Genomic DNA, 18,191 nt, shown 5'->3' with positions numbered 1-18,191 from the left:
CGCTAAAATAAGTTCCCCAAACAGAATGTATTTTGGAAACAAGACAGTGTTCCACTGTCAACAGACAGTAAACTTCTAAAAACACAGTTTGCATGTGACCAGGAAAATGCTTGCTTTTATGCTTGAAACTGTTAGTACTTACACTCATGAGAGTGAGAAAACATTTGGACTCCCTTAAAGAGAATAATCACCCCCAGAGCAGTTTTGGCCAAAGACAACATATACTTACAGTGCAGCTGCTTTAATTAATACTCTGATTTCTTAGCAGAAAATGCCTAAAAAAAACCCTGCCTAAAACTAAAGTGAGGTATATGTGTGAATTTCCCTCTGCTTAAAAATTGGATCAAGGATCTAAGTTGCAGCAAAGTTTGGTGGAAGTTACCTGTCAGTGACATGTGCACATCAAAGTCCAGAAATTCTTAATAAAAAATAAACAGATGCAACTACCAACAGGTTTGAACCTAACAAGTCAAATTCAGTAAGATGCTTTTCAGTGAGCTCAGCAGTCTTTGGAGCAGGCTGTAATTCAATCACATCCTCATAGAATCAGGGAGTAGACTTTAGCTTTTAGCCTCAACTTGGGTATTCTCTGTTTAGTTCATTTATTTAAAAAAAATTCCAGTAGTGACTCAAATAAGGAAGTGAAAAGTCTGTGTACCAGTCTTCTGACTTTCACAGATGTTCTTTTGGCATGGTTACAAAAGTCTAATTAGCCTCTAAAGGACAAGTTGTCTTTAGGGATTAAATCAATCTAGAATACTATTAATAATAAGATGACCCTGGAATTTCACAAGATAATCACGTCTGTAAAGCCCTACATTTGTGGTTTACAAATCCTAATAAATAATTTTCAATCTACTAAGTAATATAGAAAATTTTAGCATTTACTCTGTAATACAGTGAAATTACTCTAAAAAACCTCCAGTGAAAATCCTATAGCAGTCCTGTGTGTCACCTTTATGTCTATTGCTGGTTTATACTGTAGGCTAAGCTGTTGTAGCCTCAACTTTTCTCTTGATGTTCCATACAATAGGTGATGCGTCGGCAGTTGTCTGTTTTACATCTTTTAATTTCTGTATCCTGGCATAGGGGTGTGCCAACTTGTGAATAAGATGGAAGACAATTCAGGCAAAATCAAGGGTTTCAATAGAAATGATGAACAGTTCCTGGAAGCATTTGTCATCTTTTGTGGCTTGGGGATCCAGAATACACAGATGTATGAAGCTGTAGAAAGAGCCATGGCCAAACAAATGGTGACATTAGAGGTAAGCTCAAAATCTAGGTGGTCTTTCATTAGCTCAAATGGATCTTAAGTTCCTCCAAGATCCTCTCTGTTCTACACAGAAGTGCAGCTGTTTGCATGGGTACTGAACAGAAATCGTTCTCCCCTACAAGAACAGCATTTGGCCTGTTGAGTTGCACAGGAGACTATTTAACTTGGTATTGTATTTTAACCTTATTCATGTGATTTTGTGGTGAGCTGAATGCATCTTTTCCTCTACATGAGGCTACACATTGGCAAAATAGTGGCTTTGTTCTGTTGCGTAGGAGATGAGACAGTTTGGTGGATTAGGGGCTTCCTTTTTTTGTCTAAGGTTTTCTGTGATGATTTTGGCTCAGTCCTTTAGACAAACCAGTTTGTGGAGTAAAAGCGGCATTATTGTAGGTTTTCAGCAATTTCCTCAGACTCCATCAGACCATATCAAGATGAACGTCATTTGATCTCAGCCTTTGAAATGGTTACCGTTAAGCTTAATAGCTAAAGAGGGCTTCAGTCTGAGAAGCTGAGTTACTTGGAGGTGATAACTTGAAGCTGAAAGTCCAAAATTTGTAGACTTTGGATCTCCTAACATTCATTATGTAAACAGAGTGTTTACAGAATTCCTAAATGGGGATTATGTACCCCGTAGCCTTTACAAGAAATGTTAGAACTCTCAAATAGACCTCTATTAAGCAATGTTAAATAAAAAGGTAGTAAAATTATTGTCAAAACCATTTCAGTGCTTAAAAAAAAAAAAAAGTTGCTTGTTTACATGGCAAATTAGCGATTTTCTCTCCTACTATAACACTTTATAGGCAACACAGAAAGTCCAGACATGTTATAGGTTGATATATAAGATGGCTTCTTTTCATAAAAAGTCAGTCTCTAGTTGCTAAAAAACCTCCATAACATTTTCATGTCCTTGATTCTCAACAACTAAAAAGATACGAGCTTATTTTGTTAATTTAAACCAAACATACTGTCTTTCAGATTTTTTGCCAAATTTCAGTTAGGGCAAAGCTTTCTTTTTTGTCTGAAGAAACTCCTGAAAGGATGACTGTTGTAATAGTCAATGTCAGGCTCATATTTATAGCTGTTCAGTGTATTGTCTTTGAAAGTGGGGCACAAAAACTTTCCAAAGAAAAAATCAAGAGTTCTTTGCTCTTTTATAGAAACTAATTATCTCAAAGAGATTCTGTGCTGTGCAAGATTTTTGAAAGCTACAGGTATCTCCTCATATGCTTCCCGAGAGCTCCCTTAAAACCAGCATGGGCCCTGCATGGAAACTAAATTTCATCAGCAAATGCAATGCAATGCAAAGCAGTGCAGCTGTGAACTGAGAATTCTGCTTTAGGAAAAATACCTTTTCAACACATTGCTCTTTTGTTTGTACTAATGGCTACTTTCCTCTTTCTGTAGGTTCTCTCATACCATGCTTCTGCTGCTGAGGAGGAAACGAGGGAGCTGCAGGTAACAGCGGTAATTGAATCTTTTACTATTACTTTAGAAATGCTCAACTAACAGAACAACAAAAGGCATGGATGTGAGCCCTAAACATGCAGAAGCACATCTTCCAGAAATAGAAACTGATCAGTTTAAGCTTCACTGTATTTTTTGAGTTGAATCAATACATTACATAAAAGAAAAACATTGCAATGAGAGATACAGGTTGGATAAAGAGCTGCAGTTATTTATAGGAGAAGCAGAAGTATACCGAGTTTGAGTGCCAGTAACAGCTGATGCAATGTTACACAATAATTATGTATTTCAGAAGCAAAATGTTGAGAACACTTCTGTCTGCAGCTAAGTCTGAATGTGGTATATTTTATAACTTTGGTACATTTCAAGCATCCCAAGTATGGGTGCAACTTTACTGCCTTACACAGAAATTCTGAATTTAATTGTTAATGCGATGATTATTTTTTTTTTATTATTTTTACAGTTACTTTTCTGTGCAGTGTCCTGTTCTGCTCAAATTTAATTCTGGGTTTAGAAACAACTGCCTAAGGAATAACTATAGCTAAAATTTCATGCACAGTTTAAAGCATAGCCTGTGCTTAGTCTCTTCAGTTCTCCCTTTTGGAGCAGACTTTATGGAGAAATAGCATCACCCTGCTGCATGAAAAAAAATGGGAAGGATGGAGGGATGGAGAGGAAGGCAGATAGAGAAGACCACAAGCTGGGTAGTACAGGACTGGACTGAACAAGCAAGGTGCCACAGAACAAGGCACAAGACTAAGGTTATTTCTGGAATAGTTAGCATCACACAGATTTTGGACCTCAGTCCCACCACACTGTTGCTCATTGATACAAGATTCTCATGCTATGAAACCATCACTCTGAATTTTAACAGAGCAGTCAGATTAGTTTAGATAATTTAAGCTGAAAAAGAAAAACAGGCCTTAAAAATAAGGGTATCTTGGAACCTCAGGGCACCACACAGAGCCCAAAGCAAACCACAGATCAAGTGCTATGTTGTATGGAAAATCAGTTTCATAGAATCATAGAATAGTTAGGGTTGGAAAGGACCTCAAGATCATCTAGTTCCAACCCCTTGCCATGGGCAGAGACACCTCACACTAAACCATCTCACCCAAGGCTTTGTCCAGCCTGGCCTTGAACACTGCCAGGGATGGAGCACTCACAACCTCCCTGGGCAACCCATTCCAGTGCCTCACCACCCTAACAGGAAAGAACTTCCTCCTTACATCCAATCTAAACTTCCCCTGTTTAAGTTTTAACCTGTTACCCCTTGTCCTGTCACTACAGTCCCTGATGAAGAGTCCCTCCCCAGCATCCCTGTAGGCCCCCTTTAGATACTGGAAGGCTGCTATGAGGTCTCCATGCAGCTTCTCTTCTCCAGGCTTAGCAGCCCCAACTTTCTCAGCCTATCTTCATACAGGAGGTGCTCCAGTCCCTGATCATCCTCGTGGCCCTCCTCTGGACTTGTTCCAACAGTTCCATGTCCTTTCTATGTTGAGGACACCAGAACTGCACACAATACTCCAGGTGAGGTCTCACGAGAGCTGAGTAGAGGGGCAGGATCACCTCCTTCGACCTGGTGGTCACAGGCCTTTTGGTGCAGCCCAGGATTCAGTTGGCTTTCTGAGCTGCGAGTGCACACTGCCGGCTCATGTTCATTTTCTCTTTGACCAACACCCCCAAGTCCTTCTCTGCGGGGCTGCTCTGAATCTCTTCTCTACCCAACCTGTAGCTGTGCCTGGGATTGCTCCGACCCAGGTGTAGGACCTTGCACTTGTCATGGTTAAACTTCATGAGGTTGGCATCAGCCCACCCCACAAGCATGTCGAGGGCCCTCTGAATGGCATTCCTTCCCTCCTTTCACCTTACTGCTAAGAGAATGATCCCTGTCCTGTTGTACATAGCAGTGCAGATTAAGCCACTTCACTGGTCATCTGGTTTCTTCTTTGTGCTTTTGCGTGCAAGATACCTAATTCAGTGACCATTCCTCAAATTGCTTCTTCAGACATTATTCTTTTCTTTAGAAAGCTTATTTTCTTTCTTTGGTGCCACATTCCACAACTTTGATTACTGAAAACATCCTCTATGGCATATAGACTTTCTGACTTTGTTGCCTATTATGAAAGTAGTTATCTTATGCTTTTTTGCAGTTTGATTTTCTTTGTAGTTGTTACCTCTCTTTCTTTTCAAGAACAGCTAAGATTTCAGTGTGCAGGTTTTTATGCTGCAATGTTCTCAGCTGAAATGAAACTTACTGTTCTGGCTGTCAAAGGCAGATCAAGTAAGGGAAAGATAAATTGTGAATGAAGCCAGAACACAGGCATGAGGTGTTCTGTTGATCTCCTACTGTGTCCTTCCAGCCCCTTTCCTCATGAAATACCAGAGCAGTTTTTCAAAATTATGTCATTAAAGTTTGTGAATGGTCACTTTATTTTCCACTGAACATACTGGCCTCATGGTTCTTTTACATGCTCATAGGTGAAATACCAAATTAGTCCAAACTGAGGGACACAAAATTACTGGTACAAGAAATGTGTAAGAATGATGGAATTTTTTTCCTGTGCAAATCCTGTTTTTCATAATCTTTCATGACTTTCCAATATTGACACCCAGGAAAGATAACAGTACATTTCTGTGGAACAGATTGGTAGACGTAGTTATGGGGAGAGCTGATTTGTATTGCTACATGTAAAAATATTGCAGATTATGAAACATGCTTCCTTTTCAGTGTCTCAGCCTTCCAGGACACAGTTCCAAAACGTCTTTCCCCTAGAATTACAAAGAAGAAGATGAACACATAGGTTTATTTTTTTCACCATTTCAGTTTTATCTGACCTTCTTTTAAACCACACTCATATTGAGGTGAAACAACTGTAAAGAAGTAGCATTGACAAGTCTACCTTTTATTTTACTGAAAAGAAAAAGATACTAAGTTGTGTTCTATAGTGTAAGACTTACCATTTATTTTGTTAGCAACCTTAACATCTGTATGTCAAAAGTCAACGAATTACAACCAAATTGTAGTACATGTAATACATGGAGATGTTACTGATAATAAAAGTTACAGATTTGTAAAAGTATAGAGCTGGGTTTTTTTGTGTACTTTATGATTTCACATTTCATATTGAAGGTTTATGACTGTATTCAGACTAGATCAAAAACACAGTCCAAATTTTTTAAAGACTATGGATCATAGGTGAAGCCTAATTTTTCTAGACCAGAAAAACCTCTGCCTGTGGGCATGTTCTGACCACCATAGTGCTGAATGTGGATTCTGTTAGGAATTCTGTTCTAGTGACATCTCGTTCCTCACCGTTTTTAGAAAAATGTAAACAGTTACAGATTTTTATGTCTGCACATCCATAAAAAAGTAAAACTCCACTGCCTTAATTTCTCAGTCGCCCAGTTTCATACATGCTCTTGGTTACAATTTGCCTTTGGCAGTTTAGATGACAGACTGACCAGGGAATCATAGAATAGTTGGGGTTGGAAAGGACCTTAAGATCATCTAGTTCCAACTCCCCTGCCATGGGCAGGGACACCTCACACTAGACCATGCCACCCAAGGCTCTGTCCAACCTGGCCTTGAACACCACCAGGGATGGAGCATTCACAAATTCCCTAATCCTTCCCTTATTCTTTTGATCTATGGCAAAGCGTGTGTTAAATCTAAAGATATAAGGCAACGTTAAATGAGACAGGCTAAGGAAAGATAAATGAGAAGTAATCATCAGGTTTCAGTGTAATGCGAAGTTAAAATTTTGAGTATCTCACTACTTTTTTTGTGGAAAAAGACAATATTTATGTTATGCTTTTCTTTCCTAGTCTAAGTTGTGTTCTGTTATTCTTCTCTAGGCTGCTGTAGTACCATCGGCACAATCTCTCAACCTAACTGACTTCAACTTCAGTGATTTTGAGCTATCAGATTTTGAAACAACACTGTGTACAATACGAATGTTCACAGACCTCAACCTGGTGCAAAATTTCCAAATGAAACATGAGGTATGAATGTTGTCAAATGTTGTTTCACGTAAAAAGACAACTTAAGTATTAGAAAATTAGGAGAATAGTGAAATAAGTCTACAGTAAATATAAATGGAAATATGTATTAAAGAGTAGTTAGCAAACTAGCATGTAAAGTGGGCAGTACTGGAGTGTGTCCTTAGTTTGGTTCTACTGAATAATCAGTAATTTGGTTAATGGACTGTACAACACTTTTAGAAAACTTGGGGATTGGAAGTAGAGGACTCAGTTAAAATTCAAATGAGTTTGTGAATATACAGCAATATTTCAAAATCAGTAAGAACAAATATTTAAAGACCAGTCAAATGCATAAATTAAAAATGGTAAACAGAAGTGGTAACAGACACTTCATAGCTACTAGTATTAGAAACTGTGTAAAAGTCAATAATGTGCCATAGAGGCAAAAAGGGGTAAATTTTGCTCTTTCCTGACAGAGTGGTATTAAATACCCATGGAGTAATTATATTGTAGCGTACTATTTGAAGAGGCACATAGAGATACGAAGTAATTTTTAAAGAAATAAGAATTGAGGAGATTGAGCAAAATTTGAATTAGTTAATCTGGCTTTCTCCAGAAAGCATAATATTGAAAAACAGAACCTTTCAGTAAGTGAAAGACTGCTACAAAGTTGACAATATTATTGTTCTCTATGTCTGTACAGGGTAATAAAAGTAATTAGCTTAGTTTTTCCCCCAGAAAAGACTAGATGAGAGATGAGGGGCATCTTTATAGTTTGTGGAGATAGTAAAGACTGAAAGAGATTACTTAGGTGGGCTGTGGAAACTTCTGTGAATGTTTTTACTAATAGACCCAGTTGTAGATGTCTGTCAGAGGTGATCTAGCCAGGTATTCTTACTTTCCTCCCAGCCCTGGAGGTAGACTAGATTAGACCTCTAGGATAATCTTTTAGGCATCTTCCAGTCAATACACACAATTTCTATTTGTAAACCCCTTCATTTTTAAATACTGTATTTTTCCTTTATATAGTTTAGAACAAAACTTAAAAAGTTTCAAAAAGCAAGATTTATTCAGAGGACTTCATAGGCAAGCAAATTAGTAAACATGTATTTATTTTCTAGATCACCAGTTTATAGGCCAGTTTAAATTAGTAGTGTTCAAGGGCTGAAAGGAGTACTGTATTACCTGTCTGACCTCTTGAATATTCCAGTACTTATTTTCACCGTTGTAGTAAGGCCAAGAACTTGTACTGCCCAGTAAGTGGTGGGCTTCTAGTTCCTAGTGGAGTAATTGTGATGGATTTGCAAAAGCAAAACAACACCATGACAGTAGACACATAATCACACATCTCAACAGAAGCAAGAGAACACTGACAGCTTTGAAGTTACACTTTCAGCCTTCCATACTAGAGCTAAAGAAAACTGGCAGTAGCTTAGCACTCCTTTTTTAACAGTGGAAAGGCAGAGAACACCACTGTTTTTTGATGTGTGGAATCATCTATGTGGGTGAATGATACCGAATTTTCATTTCTGTAAGTACACAATCTTTCAGTAGAAATACTAAAAGTTTTCTTGAACAAACCGAGGCCAGCATTTAACATAGAGCAGTATGCTGTACACATTTAAACCAAGGGACCTTTCTAGTACACATTAAATTACTATCTGATCTTCACAACTTTCAATTTTTTAGAAGTATAACCCACAGTTTGTAAAACTGTTTTGTGAAACATCCAGGACATACTTTCTTCCTGCATAAAAAAATACTAGCCAGCAATACAGTGATCGCTGTCTTTCTGTCATACTTATTTCCTTTCAGAAGTCTTATTCTACTTGTCTTTTGACAAGCTGATATGAGGGAAGAGCCACAAGTTCATTATCAAAACAGCTCTTAAGAGAGCTCTGTAACTAAAAAAATACATTTTCTCTGTCAAATATGTCATTACAAACAAGGATTTTTTTCTCCCGGTTAGCTCAATTTAACTCAGTTTCTGAATTAACAGCACTGTATCTGATATTAGCATTTAGCCGTTAGTAATAAAACCCCAAACACACAAGTATTATGTACTCAATGAAAGGCTAAACTAGCGGATGTAAGCATATTCTTATCTATGTTGGCAGTTACAAGTATGTTACATTTGAATTTTTATAAGTTAAAAGGAACTATCTTTTTTGCTGTGAGTTTTCAAGCGGGAATATTACAGAAATACTTGTTTTCATAAAAACAATAGATTTCAAATACATTTACAGTTAACTATGTGATGCTGTTTCTTAAAGGTTCTCTGCAGATGGATTTTAAGTGTAAAGAAAAACTACCGGAAAAATGTTGCTTATCACAATTGGAGACATGCCTTTAATACAGCACAGTGCATGTTTGCTGCTTTAAAATCTGGTAAAATTCAGGTACATTTTGCTGTTTCTACATTAAGAATCTTCTAAAAAAATTTTATAATGAAGCGTAGTTCTGATTGCCATGTCAGTAAGAATGTCATGGTCAGTAAGATGGTGGCATTGCTAATGAAATCAACATATTTTTGCTGAAGGTTTACATCTCTAAGGGCTTGGTCTGTGAAATTGCTGTCATCTTGTTATGTACCCAGTTTTAGTGAAATCCTCTGGAAATGATTAGGTAGATACTCACAGTGGGAAAATCTCAAATAAAACACATGCATGATTATGTCCTTTTTTAAAGTTAATTCTTATGCTACAAGCAAGTGAAAAAGGTGTAGAAGAAAAAGACTGACCCTCTTTCAGGATGTTTCCTTATAATATCCAACAGGAAATTTTTTAAGTCCAAACGGAGCTGAGTACAGCTTTAGACAAACAGTAGGATATTTTTGGAAATCAAGATTTAAATGCTCATTTCAATGCTTTTGAAGAATGCTTCAATCTTCCACTTAAAAGACATATAATATCTTTTAAAAAACAACTTAGTCTATCTTTAGTATAAATATTGAAGAGTTAGATGATCCCCAGAATATGAAAGATAGCAATTCAAGATTTTTCCAAAATATGTTTTTGGTATTTTTTTATATTCTTGAAGAAAAGAGAATGTGTCTATTTATTCTGTTTTAACGTGTTTCTTTACTTTGATTACAGACCATTGTTATTAGTTGGTTTATAGTATTTTTCAGTAAACACTTCTGAGAGAATAAATAAATCTTATTTGTAGACCAAAACCTAGTATTAATAATGAAGAGGCATTCCTTTCCTCCGAAAACTTGTCTCACAAAAAACAAAAAAACAAGCAAAAAAAAAAAAAAAAAGACAAAGGCTGCTGGAAGAGACAAAAGAAAAGGCTTCATATTCCTTCTATAATGCGGTGGACATGGTAGTTTTGCTCTGTGTGTGGTCTAGATCTGATTATCCTGATAGCTTGCTTGCTATTTTTGGAATCCTGTATGTTTCCACTGTAATTTCCATTAACTCCTTTATTCCTCACTGCATTGGATTCACTCCACACTGATTTTCGTGTACTAGATTCTGGAGTCAGAACGGCATTGATCATAAGTTTCTAATTTTTTCTCCAGTCTGAGGGGAAAACCACATGACAGGGGACACATCTTCCTAGCAGAAACATAAAATTAGTCATTTCCAAGCTGATTTGACTTTTAACTACACTTAGGACAGGCTTCACTTCTAGAAAACAGATGTAAATCTACAGAAGTTGTAACTGCTTAAAGAAAACTTGGCTTTGATTGTACAGAGGGTGCAGCCCCCCAGTGCCAGTGCTGTCACTACCTGTTCTTCAAATTCCTGAACTGACTCTTGTGCCTGTGGCTCTTGTCCCATTATGAAATGTTGCATCAACATTGTAGCTTTGTCCAGCTTCTGTTTCTTACTGGACAGATTTAAATAAATTTTCTATCTAATTCTGCTGAAAAATATTAAAGATACAAAATAGTCACAAAAGAGAAACCATAACCTGTCCACTAATCCATTTTGGAAGTCCAGAAGAAACTCAAAATAATGAGTCAGATAGTGGTTAATTTTGTTTTCCATGGGCTTTAAACTTCTGTTCACTTATCTGCCCAGTAATCAATGAAAAGCATGTAATGTTTTTCCTTCTGATTATTCGAAGGACATTTTATAAGAAGTGTTTATACCTGGAATGTAGCCTAACTCCCTTGAGGGTAATGGAATAGCTGAGCTAAAAGTCAGAATTTTAAATGATTCCTCACACTCTCTATTCACTGTCAGGTGATATGCAAGCCACTTCCTCATATCAGTTTTCTTATCAGTATAAATAGCGCTAGATGATGTCTCCATTGATGTCTGCATTGAGATGTAGGAGAATGATTATTAGTGTTCACCACAACTTCAGAGATAGCCCTTATTCTCAGCATCCCATTTTATGTCCTTCTCCTCCTTGGGCTAGAACTGTATCTGCTGTGTGGTAAAGCTAAGACAGCAGATATAAAACATTGTGCAAAATAAATTGCCATCACAAAGCTAACTCACTTATGTTACTGTCTACATATAGAGCAAACTGACTGATTTAGAAACACTGGCTTTGCTGATAGCAACTCTAAGTCATGATTTGGATCACAGGGGAGTGAACAACTCTTACATACAGAGGTAAGTCTGAGAGAAGTAAAAACAAATGAATACTAAAATCGCAGGGCTAAATTAAGTACAACCTATTTGACTTCATAATGTGAGGCTGTGTAAAGGAGCAGGTTTTTAACAAAGTAAGTGCAAGAACAGCCAGAAGCATTCAAGAGTCCACAGCAAAGATGCAAAACCCCTGTTGTTGACTAATTGAAATGGCAGATGAAGCGAACTCTTAGTAGGCTGTGCAGGGGCAGCATCTTCAAGCTCCTGTTTCAGAAATCACATCCCCCATTTCCCATACAGTGACAGCAAAAGGTCCCAGCTGCTAAGGGACAACTTGTAGGAAATGTGGAGCTTTTCAGTTTTCTCCCTGCCTAGCCAGCTGTTCCCTGTTTAGTCTCAACCACCTGTGGGTCTCTGAGCTGAGATCCACAGCTATCTGATACCAAGGTGTCTCCCTATCATCTTGAACTCATGTTTTTGCAGAGTTGTAAGTTGGTTCGGATAAGTTACATGTTTAATATCATATTACAAATGTATGACTGTTTTGCGTTGATTTGGTATTATCTATGCTCTTCAACTTTGATCAGTTCTAGAATTACAGAGAAACTTTTACAACATAAAAAGTCAAAACATACTCCGAAACAAAGTATTTTTACTAAACAAAATATTTAATTTTGAAGTTATCAAAATAGGACATCATAATTTTTTCTCCGTATTTAAATTTTTAACTAAAAATACTTAGTTTTTTTATAATTTATCAGTAGTTTCAGATCTGCTCAAAATGTGTTTTTCAGTGAATTTAGTATTTAAGTAACAGTATACAATCTTTCCTTAAATAAATAGCTTGATTTAAAAAACATGGTATAATGTGATTACTGTGATTTGGCAATGTGTCCTGAACTGACCAGAGGTAAGGAAAAGACACCCAGAAGTGCATACTTCTTTTTCTGGGAGACTTGGAGGGTGGAAGAAGTGGTCTGCTGTTTTCACTGTGTGTAGAGTAAGACACTAGGGGAGGAAAAGTTTGTCCGAGGCGGAGAATATTGAAAGGCAGAAAGTAAGTAAGCTGAAGCAGAATTCCACCCATTCATATAGATGTGTTCAGAATAATACTAAGACTGATGTGTAAAGCAAATTAAAAACAACCAAAATCCCCAAAATTGAAAGAGTAACCTTTTTCTAGTTTCTTAATAGGGGATTCCAGCAGTAACTGTAACCTTGTAGTGATTGGAACCAGTTAGCTATTTTTTGCTTCATTTATTTAAAAATAAATTTCCTGGAAGACATCTGGAGATGCGTCATCTCCTCTCAGAAATGTCCTGGGAAAGTATCATAGATAGCAAAATCTAACATTTGCACATGCTGCAAAGTGGCAATGATTACAGCTTAATAATTGTTTTGCAATGGAAAGTTCCATGAATTTTGTTTTTTAAATCCCTCGCTTCATTGAAAAGTTAGTTTTCTAGGAACGAATCCCTTTTGTTTCTTAAGTATCTTGTGGATACTTAGCATATAGTTTTTTTCTTAAGCAACAGGGTTTCAAAAATTAAAATGTTCCTGGTAGTAGAAATTACAGGAAAGAAACTGCTGTTAAGGTCTTTTGGTAGATAGGCTGAAGGTTTTCTTTTTCTTCCAAACCCACATGTAAAGTAGGCAAGCCCAGAGTATGAATAGTGCATAACCAAACCACTGTGTTCAGAAGTCAGTGGTGTCCTTTAGCTCAGCGCAGTGGTTTAACAGAAATGCTGTGTACTACAGTAGTGGGACCTGAGTTCATTTCCAGCACTTGTGTCTTCCCAGCCAGCCAGTGTCTGTAAGTACAGAGCAAGCTCTAGTTTGGTACAGAACTTGGGAAGATAAACTAAGATACTTCTCACATATCTCTCTCTTCAGTCAGGATGAACTTTAGGGGACACGGTATGCACCTCACTTAACTCAGTGGGAATTTTCACCCAGCATGCATTGGCACCATACTATAGTTTGTTTCCCTCTGGAAACACACAAGCAAATATGCTCTATATGCCTTTTGCAGCGGTCTCAGAGGAGGTACTGGGCAGACAGCCCGTAATCCTCAGGGGCCCGCATCCTTTAATCTCCCTTTCCGCATTTTAGTTTGTCTTTCCATCTTTTTCTCCACATTTTTGTGCTTCTGAAATTCCCAGTATCCTCTTAGGACTTTTACTGAGTCTCCGTGTGCAGTCACTTACACAGGGACCCAGTCCTGCAGCTACTAATTCATATGAATGATCCTTAACCATACAAAAAGTACCACGGAACTATATGCTAAAAAAGAATTTCTGACATGATTAAACAACATTTGTAGGCCAGATTATAATTAAAAGTAATGGATTCACGATCAGCAGCCAAAGAGACTTGCAAAAGAATCCAGATTTATTTGAAGAGATGACATAAGCAACATGGGACCATGGTCTGAAAATGAAGATACGGTAGCAAAAATTAAGAATGTTATGTAATGAGGAACAGGGAAAATCAGAAACCCTCAGAGAGGAGAAGTTTAGATATGCTTTATCTAAAGCTACTCAAACAGTAAATTCTATTTTCTAGACTAAGATAGCTTTAAATTCTGCACTGGCACAGTTGGTTTCATGCTGGTTTTCTCTGCCTGTAGTACAGCCAACATCTTGTATCCCTTTTGGATTTTACCCTGGGCATAAGATAGGTAATGATATTGCACTAGCTGGTCGTGAAGAGAGTGGTGATGAAAGAGGTACCAGTACAGTTACTAATACTGGGAAATTACTTGATCAACAATTTTGGGCCCTGCAGAACAGTGTACTGAGGTCAGCAGGAAATTTACCATGGGTATCAGCAGGCTTCAGATTAGGTCTGCATTTTACTTACAAGTTCAGTAGCTGAACTGACTGAATATGCAAGGCAGGTGTTTAAAATGTAACAAACCCCAAAACCGTCACTTAAATTTTGCTTGTGAATGAGTCCCTGTTGCCTTCCCCTTTCCTACAAGAAATTTCAGTCTTCATAAAAACTTGTATTATGTTCTCACTCCTTGTGTGCAGCTGGTATCTACTGATAACAGAAGGTAGAAAACTAGAGCTGTCAATGCTCTGAAAAGTAACAGCACTGTCTTTTTGCCTTTACACCCCCTACATCCTTCCAAATGTATTCACTTTGTTGGGGAACTCGCACAGAAAGGGGAAAGGAACTGGTTAAGAACAAACCTGGGTGTGTTGGGAAAACTGTTAATGAGACCACTAAGAGGGAAGTCATTTCTGGACTAGTAGTATGTTTAATTTGATTTCTTAATCTGATCGGTCTTTTTACTCTGCAGAAGTGAACATCCACTGGCTCAACTGTATTGCCACTCAATCATGGAGCATCATCATTTTGATCAATGCCTTATGATCCTCAATAGTCCAGTGAGTGCCACATTTTTGTGTACACTGAAGGAACCTATTCCCTAATTTACTTTTTATTTTTAGCTTTTGGATAGATTCCCACCCTTTACATTCCTAAGTGATCTTTATTCCTTTTTGGGTAAAGAATGCAAATGAAGCAGTTTTGAAATCACGGTTCCATTGGTGAGTGCCACTAAACCTTTCCAAATGTTGCTTGACAAGGAAAGCCTTGCTAATATCCTTTTGAGTACCTGCTTCCTTGGAGCAAAGGAAACAAAAGGCTTTGTTGCCATTTTCATGACCTCTTATGAACACCAAACAAACCCACGTCCTTGCTCTCATTTCAAAAAACATTCCGGCCTACACATACACAAAGCAGTCCTGATGAGACCAAACCAAACACTGTTAATGTTGACATTCCAAAGTGAAGCCAAACCTAAGTTAAGTAAATATGCAAGTAAAACTAAGTTCTTCTTGGTTTATATTATTAACTAATTCTAAAGTATAGGCAAGTTGCTTTTTCACCAGCTCCATAGTGCTTTGGTTTAACAGTGGGCTGCTGAGCTTGTATTTCTATGTAACAGAATTTTTTATTTATGTTGCTTCATAAAAGGAAAATATTTTCATTTATGTGAGGTGTATAGGCAGGTACTGGAATCTGCTGTAGTTGCTCTGCTTCAGGGAAGGATGGGGAGGAAGATGAGAGAGAAATGCTAAAATAGAGCTAGCAGCAAATTTAATTTTGATGAATGGAATGAACTCAAAGGCTTTGATGTTGGTCTGCTTGGACTTTTGTTTTGTAATAGTCGCTTAGGATGCTGTTGCTGTTCAGCTTTCTGCCATTACTCAAGAAGACTGGAATTTTTAAGTTGGGGAATGTGCAAAAGGAAGCAGGGTAAAAGAATGACATCAGATATAAGCAAGCAACTCATAATGAATTAGTATCCAAGAGACATTTTAACAAACTGGTGTGCTGTTGCCCATTTTACTGATAGCACTGGCTTTTTTTTTTTTTTTTTTTTTTTGTAAAAGGGAAACCAGATTCTCAGCAGCCTTTCGATTGAAGAATACAAGGCCACACTGAAAATGATAAAACAAGCCATTCTTGCCACAGACCTAGCACTATACATAAAGTAAGTCAAAGGCAAGTTTGGCTGGACAGTCATTGCTGGATGTTTGAATTGTGTCAGCATGCTGCAAAAACTTATGTTTTAACTTCCTTAAAGGAGAAGAGGAGAATTTTTTGAACTTCTAAGGAAGAAGCAATTTAATTGGGAAGATCCTACACAGAAGGAGCTATTTTTGTAAGTAAAAGCAGAATGATGAAGTCATCAGTTAATATTATTAGGTACCTGATTTTCAATACCATGTTGCTGTGAATTTCATTAAAACCAGCAGACCTGTGTGCTCTGGGCTTGTACAAACTGCCACTAGCATAGTGGCCAGTGGCCAGTCACTGAGCGACTCCCTGGGTCTGAATTACAAACTCTGCAACCTGTACAATAAACTTTGTTAAGTAGCATGTGGAGCTCTACGAACATTTCTGTTCTTCCCAGGAGAGTGTAGGGTTCCTGCCTATGTAGCATGTTCTTTTGCTGTGGATACTTTATACTTCAATATTGAATATTGAATTGTTGAAACTAATAGCTAAAGATTCAGGACAGGCAGCTTGTTTTGAAGCAGGGAAGAAAAGAGAACATTAAGAACAGAGACATATTGTAATGCACAGCTACAGAAAACCAGGCTTACATAGGCTCTCTTGGAAAGAAAAGATGCCAAGTTTCAATTCAGTGCCTTTAAAAACCAGTCTAATTTAGTCATGTTTTATATCTATTCTTATTCCAGTTCTTGGCCCTCATACTGTCAATAAAATGGCAGTCACTGCTAATGTCATAAACAAATAAATGTGATGTCTGTCCAGTAGCAAATGGAATGAAACAGTTCATTTGATGTGAATCCATCGAATAAGCTGGTCCAGCTTTGCTCATTTCTGCATGCTCATTTCACACAAATAGTCAGTCTGCTGCATCACTGAGCCTTGGATACCTTTATAACTTCACTTTAACTTATTTCCTTGATGTTCCTTGAAATTTTATATTGTTTTATTAATCACTTGACTTGGTGGCTACATTTCATAGGGGTTTTTTCTGATTTTTTTTTTCTACAGAGCAATGCTGATGACTGCCTGTGATTTATCAGCCATAACCAAACCATGGCCAGTTCAGCAACGGGTATATACTTCATTTTAAGATTTGCTAAATACAAATACTGCGTAACAGCTTCTGCTCTTTCCATCCAGTCCTTATTGCAAAAGCAGTGGTGGAATGCTTAGGAAGTACTCCTTCAAAGTGCTGTATGTGGACTGAAGACTTTCTCAGGTCTTTGTAGCAAGATCTGTGCATTTAGCTATGTCACCATGTTAGCAGTAACCTAAAGGTGAATCAGGAATCTTTGTTCTTTCAAACATTTCTGTGTTACTAGAAGGCAATAGTCAACTGATACAACACCTTAGTATCAGTTGACCTTTTTCTGTGTTGATCATTGCAGCTGGTATCAGTGATAAGATGCCCATGTGCCATTTTATTCACTTCGCTTTGTCAAAGTAAATATCAGCACAACCAAGTGTTTGGTTTGTGTACAGATATGTGCATGAAGAACTCTAAAAGCTAGTTGTTAAGCTGGAGAGTTTCATTACGGGGGGTCCCAATTCAATATATCCTAAGGAAAGACAGAAATAATAGTTTGGGTTGTAGGTAGCTAGTGAACTTTTAGGGCTCTCAATGTATGAAATCTCTTACAGATTGCTGAGCTTATAGCTACTGAATTCTTTGACCAAGGAGATAAAGAGCGGAAGGAACTCAACATAGAACCAACAGTAAGTGACAAAGTCATGCATAATCACCTCTTTCAAAATGGCCTCTACGAATGGCACTTCACATCATTACTTTCAAAAGCAACAATTTCTCCCACTAACCAGAATACAGGGCTAACTCCTTCCTAGTAGTCACTTTTCTTCTGTGGCTCTCAAACACCAATCGTGTGGTGTTATCTCTGAGCCAGAAGAACAGACTGCATTATTTCTTCTAAATCAGTATTGTCTAGGAAATACATTCCTAAATTAGTACCTGTTTGCAAGCTATGGAAACCCAGTAAGCATGTCTATTTGTCTAGCTATTTGGGGTCTGTCATTCCAAAGACAATCTCCTAAGGCAAGTCATGCAGTCAAATTACCTCCATTGTAACAAATACACCGATACCGTGCTGTGCTGAGCTTGCTGTGCGTGTTAAGGTGACACTTTTTAATTGCAGCCTTTCTCTTTGGTTTTGGCTAGGGTTTTATTTAATGCATTTAAACACAGAGCTTGTTTGCTTCTTATCTGCAGGATCTAATGAACAGAGAGAAGAAGAATAAAATTCCCAGCATGCAGGTTGGATTCATCGATGCTATTTGTTTGCAGCTGTATGAGGTATGATGCTGAAGCAAGAATTGCAAATACCTAAATCCAGAACTGCTCACTGTAGCCTGTGACAGATGCAGAT

The 18,191-nt window shown here is 37.6% G+C and overlaps 1 protein-coding gene and 1 long non-coding RNA gene across 9 annotated transcripts in view; one reads left to right on the top strand and one right to left on the bottom strand.

The window, feature by feature from the left end:
* The window catches only part of LOC136017469 (uncharacterized), a 63,742-nt gene that overhangs the window by 25,985 nt on the left and 19,566 nt on the right, over nucleotides 1–18,191 (bottom strand). The gene's annotated exons all lie outside the window — the stretch shown is intronic.
* Nucleotides 1–18,191, top strand: part of PDE5A (phosphodiesterase 5A) — a 62,795-nt gene that overhangs the window by 38,985 nt on the left and 5,619 nt on the right. For 7 of the 8 annotated variants that reach the window (XM_065685688.1, XM_065685711.1, XM_065685748.1 and 4 more), the window contains exons 10-20: nucleotides 1,090–1,265; nucleotides 2,681–2,740; nucleotides 6,599–6,745; nucleotides 8,998–9,123; nucleotides 11,204–11,298; nucleotides 14,585–14,672; nucleotides 15,684–15,784; nucleotides 15,878–15,955; nucleotides 16,819–16,882; nucleotides 17,452–17,526; nucleotides 18,035–18,118. In XM_065685688.1, coding sequence (XP_065541760.1) covers nucleotides 1,090–1,265; nucleotides 2,681–2,740; nucleotides 6,599–6,745; nucleotides 8,998–9,123; nucleotides 11,204–11,298; nucleotides 14,585–14,672; nucleotides 15,684–15,784; nucleotides 15,878–15,955; nucleotides 16,819–16,882; nucleotides 17,452–17,526; nucleotides 18,035–18,118 — 1,094 coding nt within the window. The remainder of the gene's footprint in view (nucleotides 1–1,089; nucleotides 1,266–2,680; nucleotides 2,741–6,598; nucleotides 6,746–8,997; nucleotides 9,124–11,203; nucleotides 11,299–14,584; nucleotides 14,673–15,683; nucleotides 15,785–15,877; nucleotides 15,956–16,818; nucleotides 16,883–17,451; nucleotides 17,527–18,034; nucleotides 18,119–18,191) is intronic. The other variant, XM_065685695.1, reaches the window with a different exon arrangement.

The sequence above is a fragment of the Lathamus discolor genome, chromosome 1 (genome assembly GCF_037157495.1).
Source record: "Lathamus discolor isolate bLatDis1 chromosome 1, bLatDis1.hap1, whole genome shotgun sequence".
Classification (NCBI taxonomy): Eukaryota; Metazoa; Chordata; class Aves; order Psittaciformes; family Psittacidae; genus Lathamus; species Lathamus discolor.
This window is presented reverse-complemented; position numbering and strand designations above follow the sequence as displayed.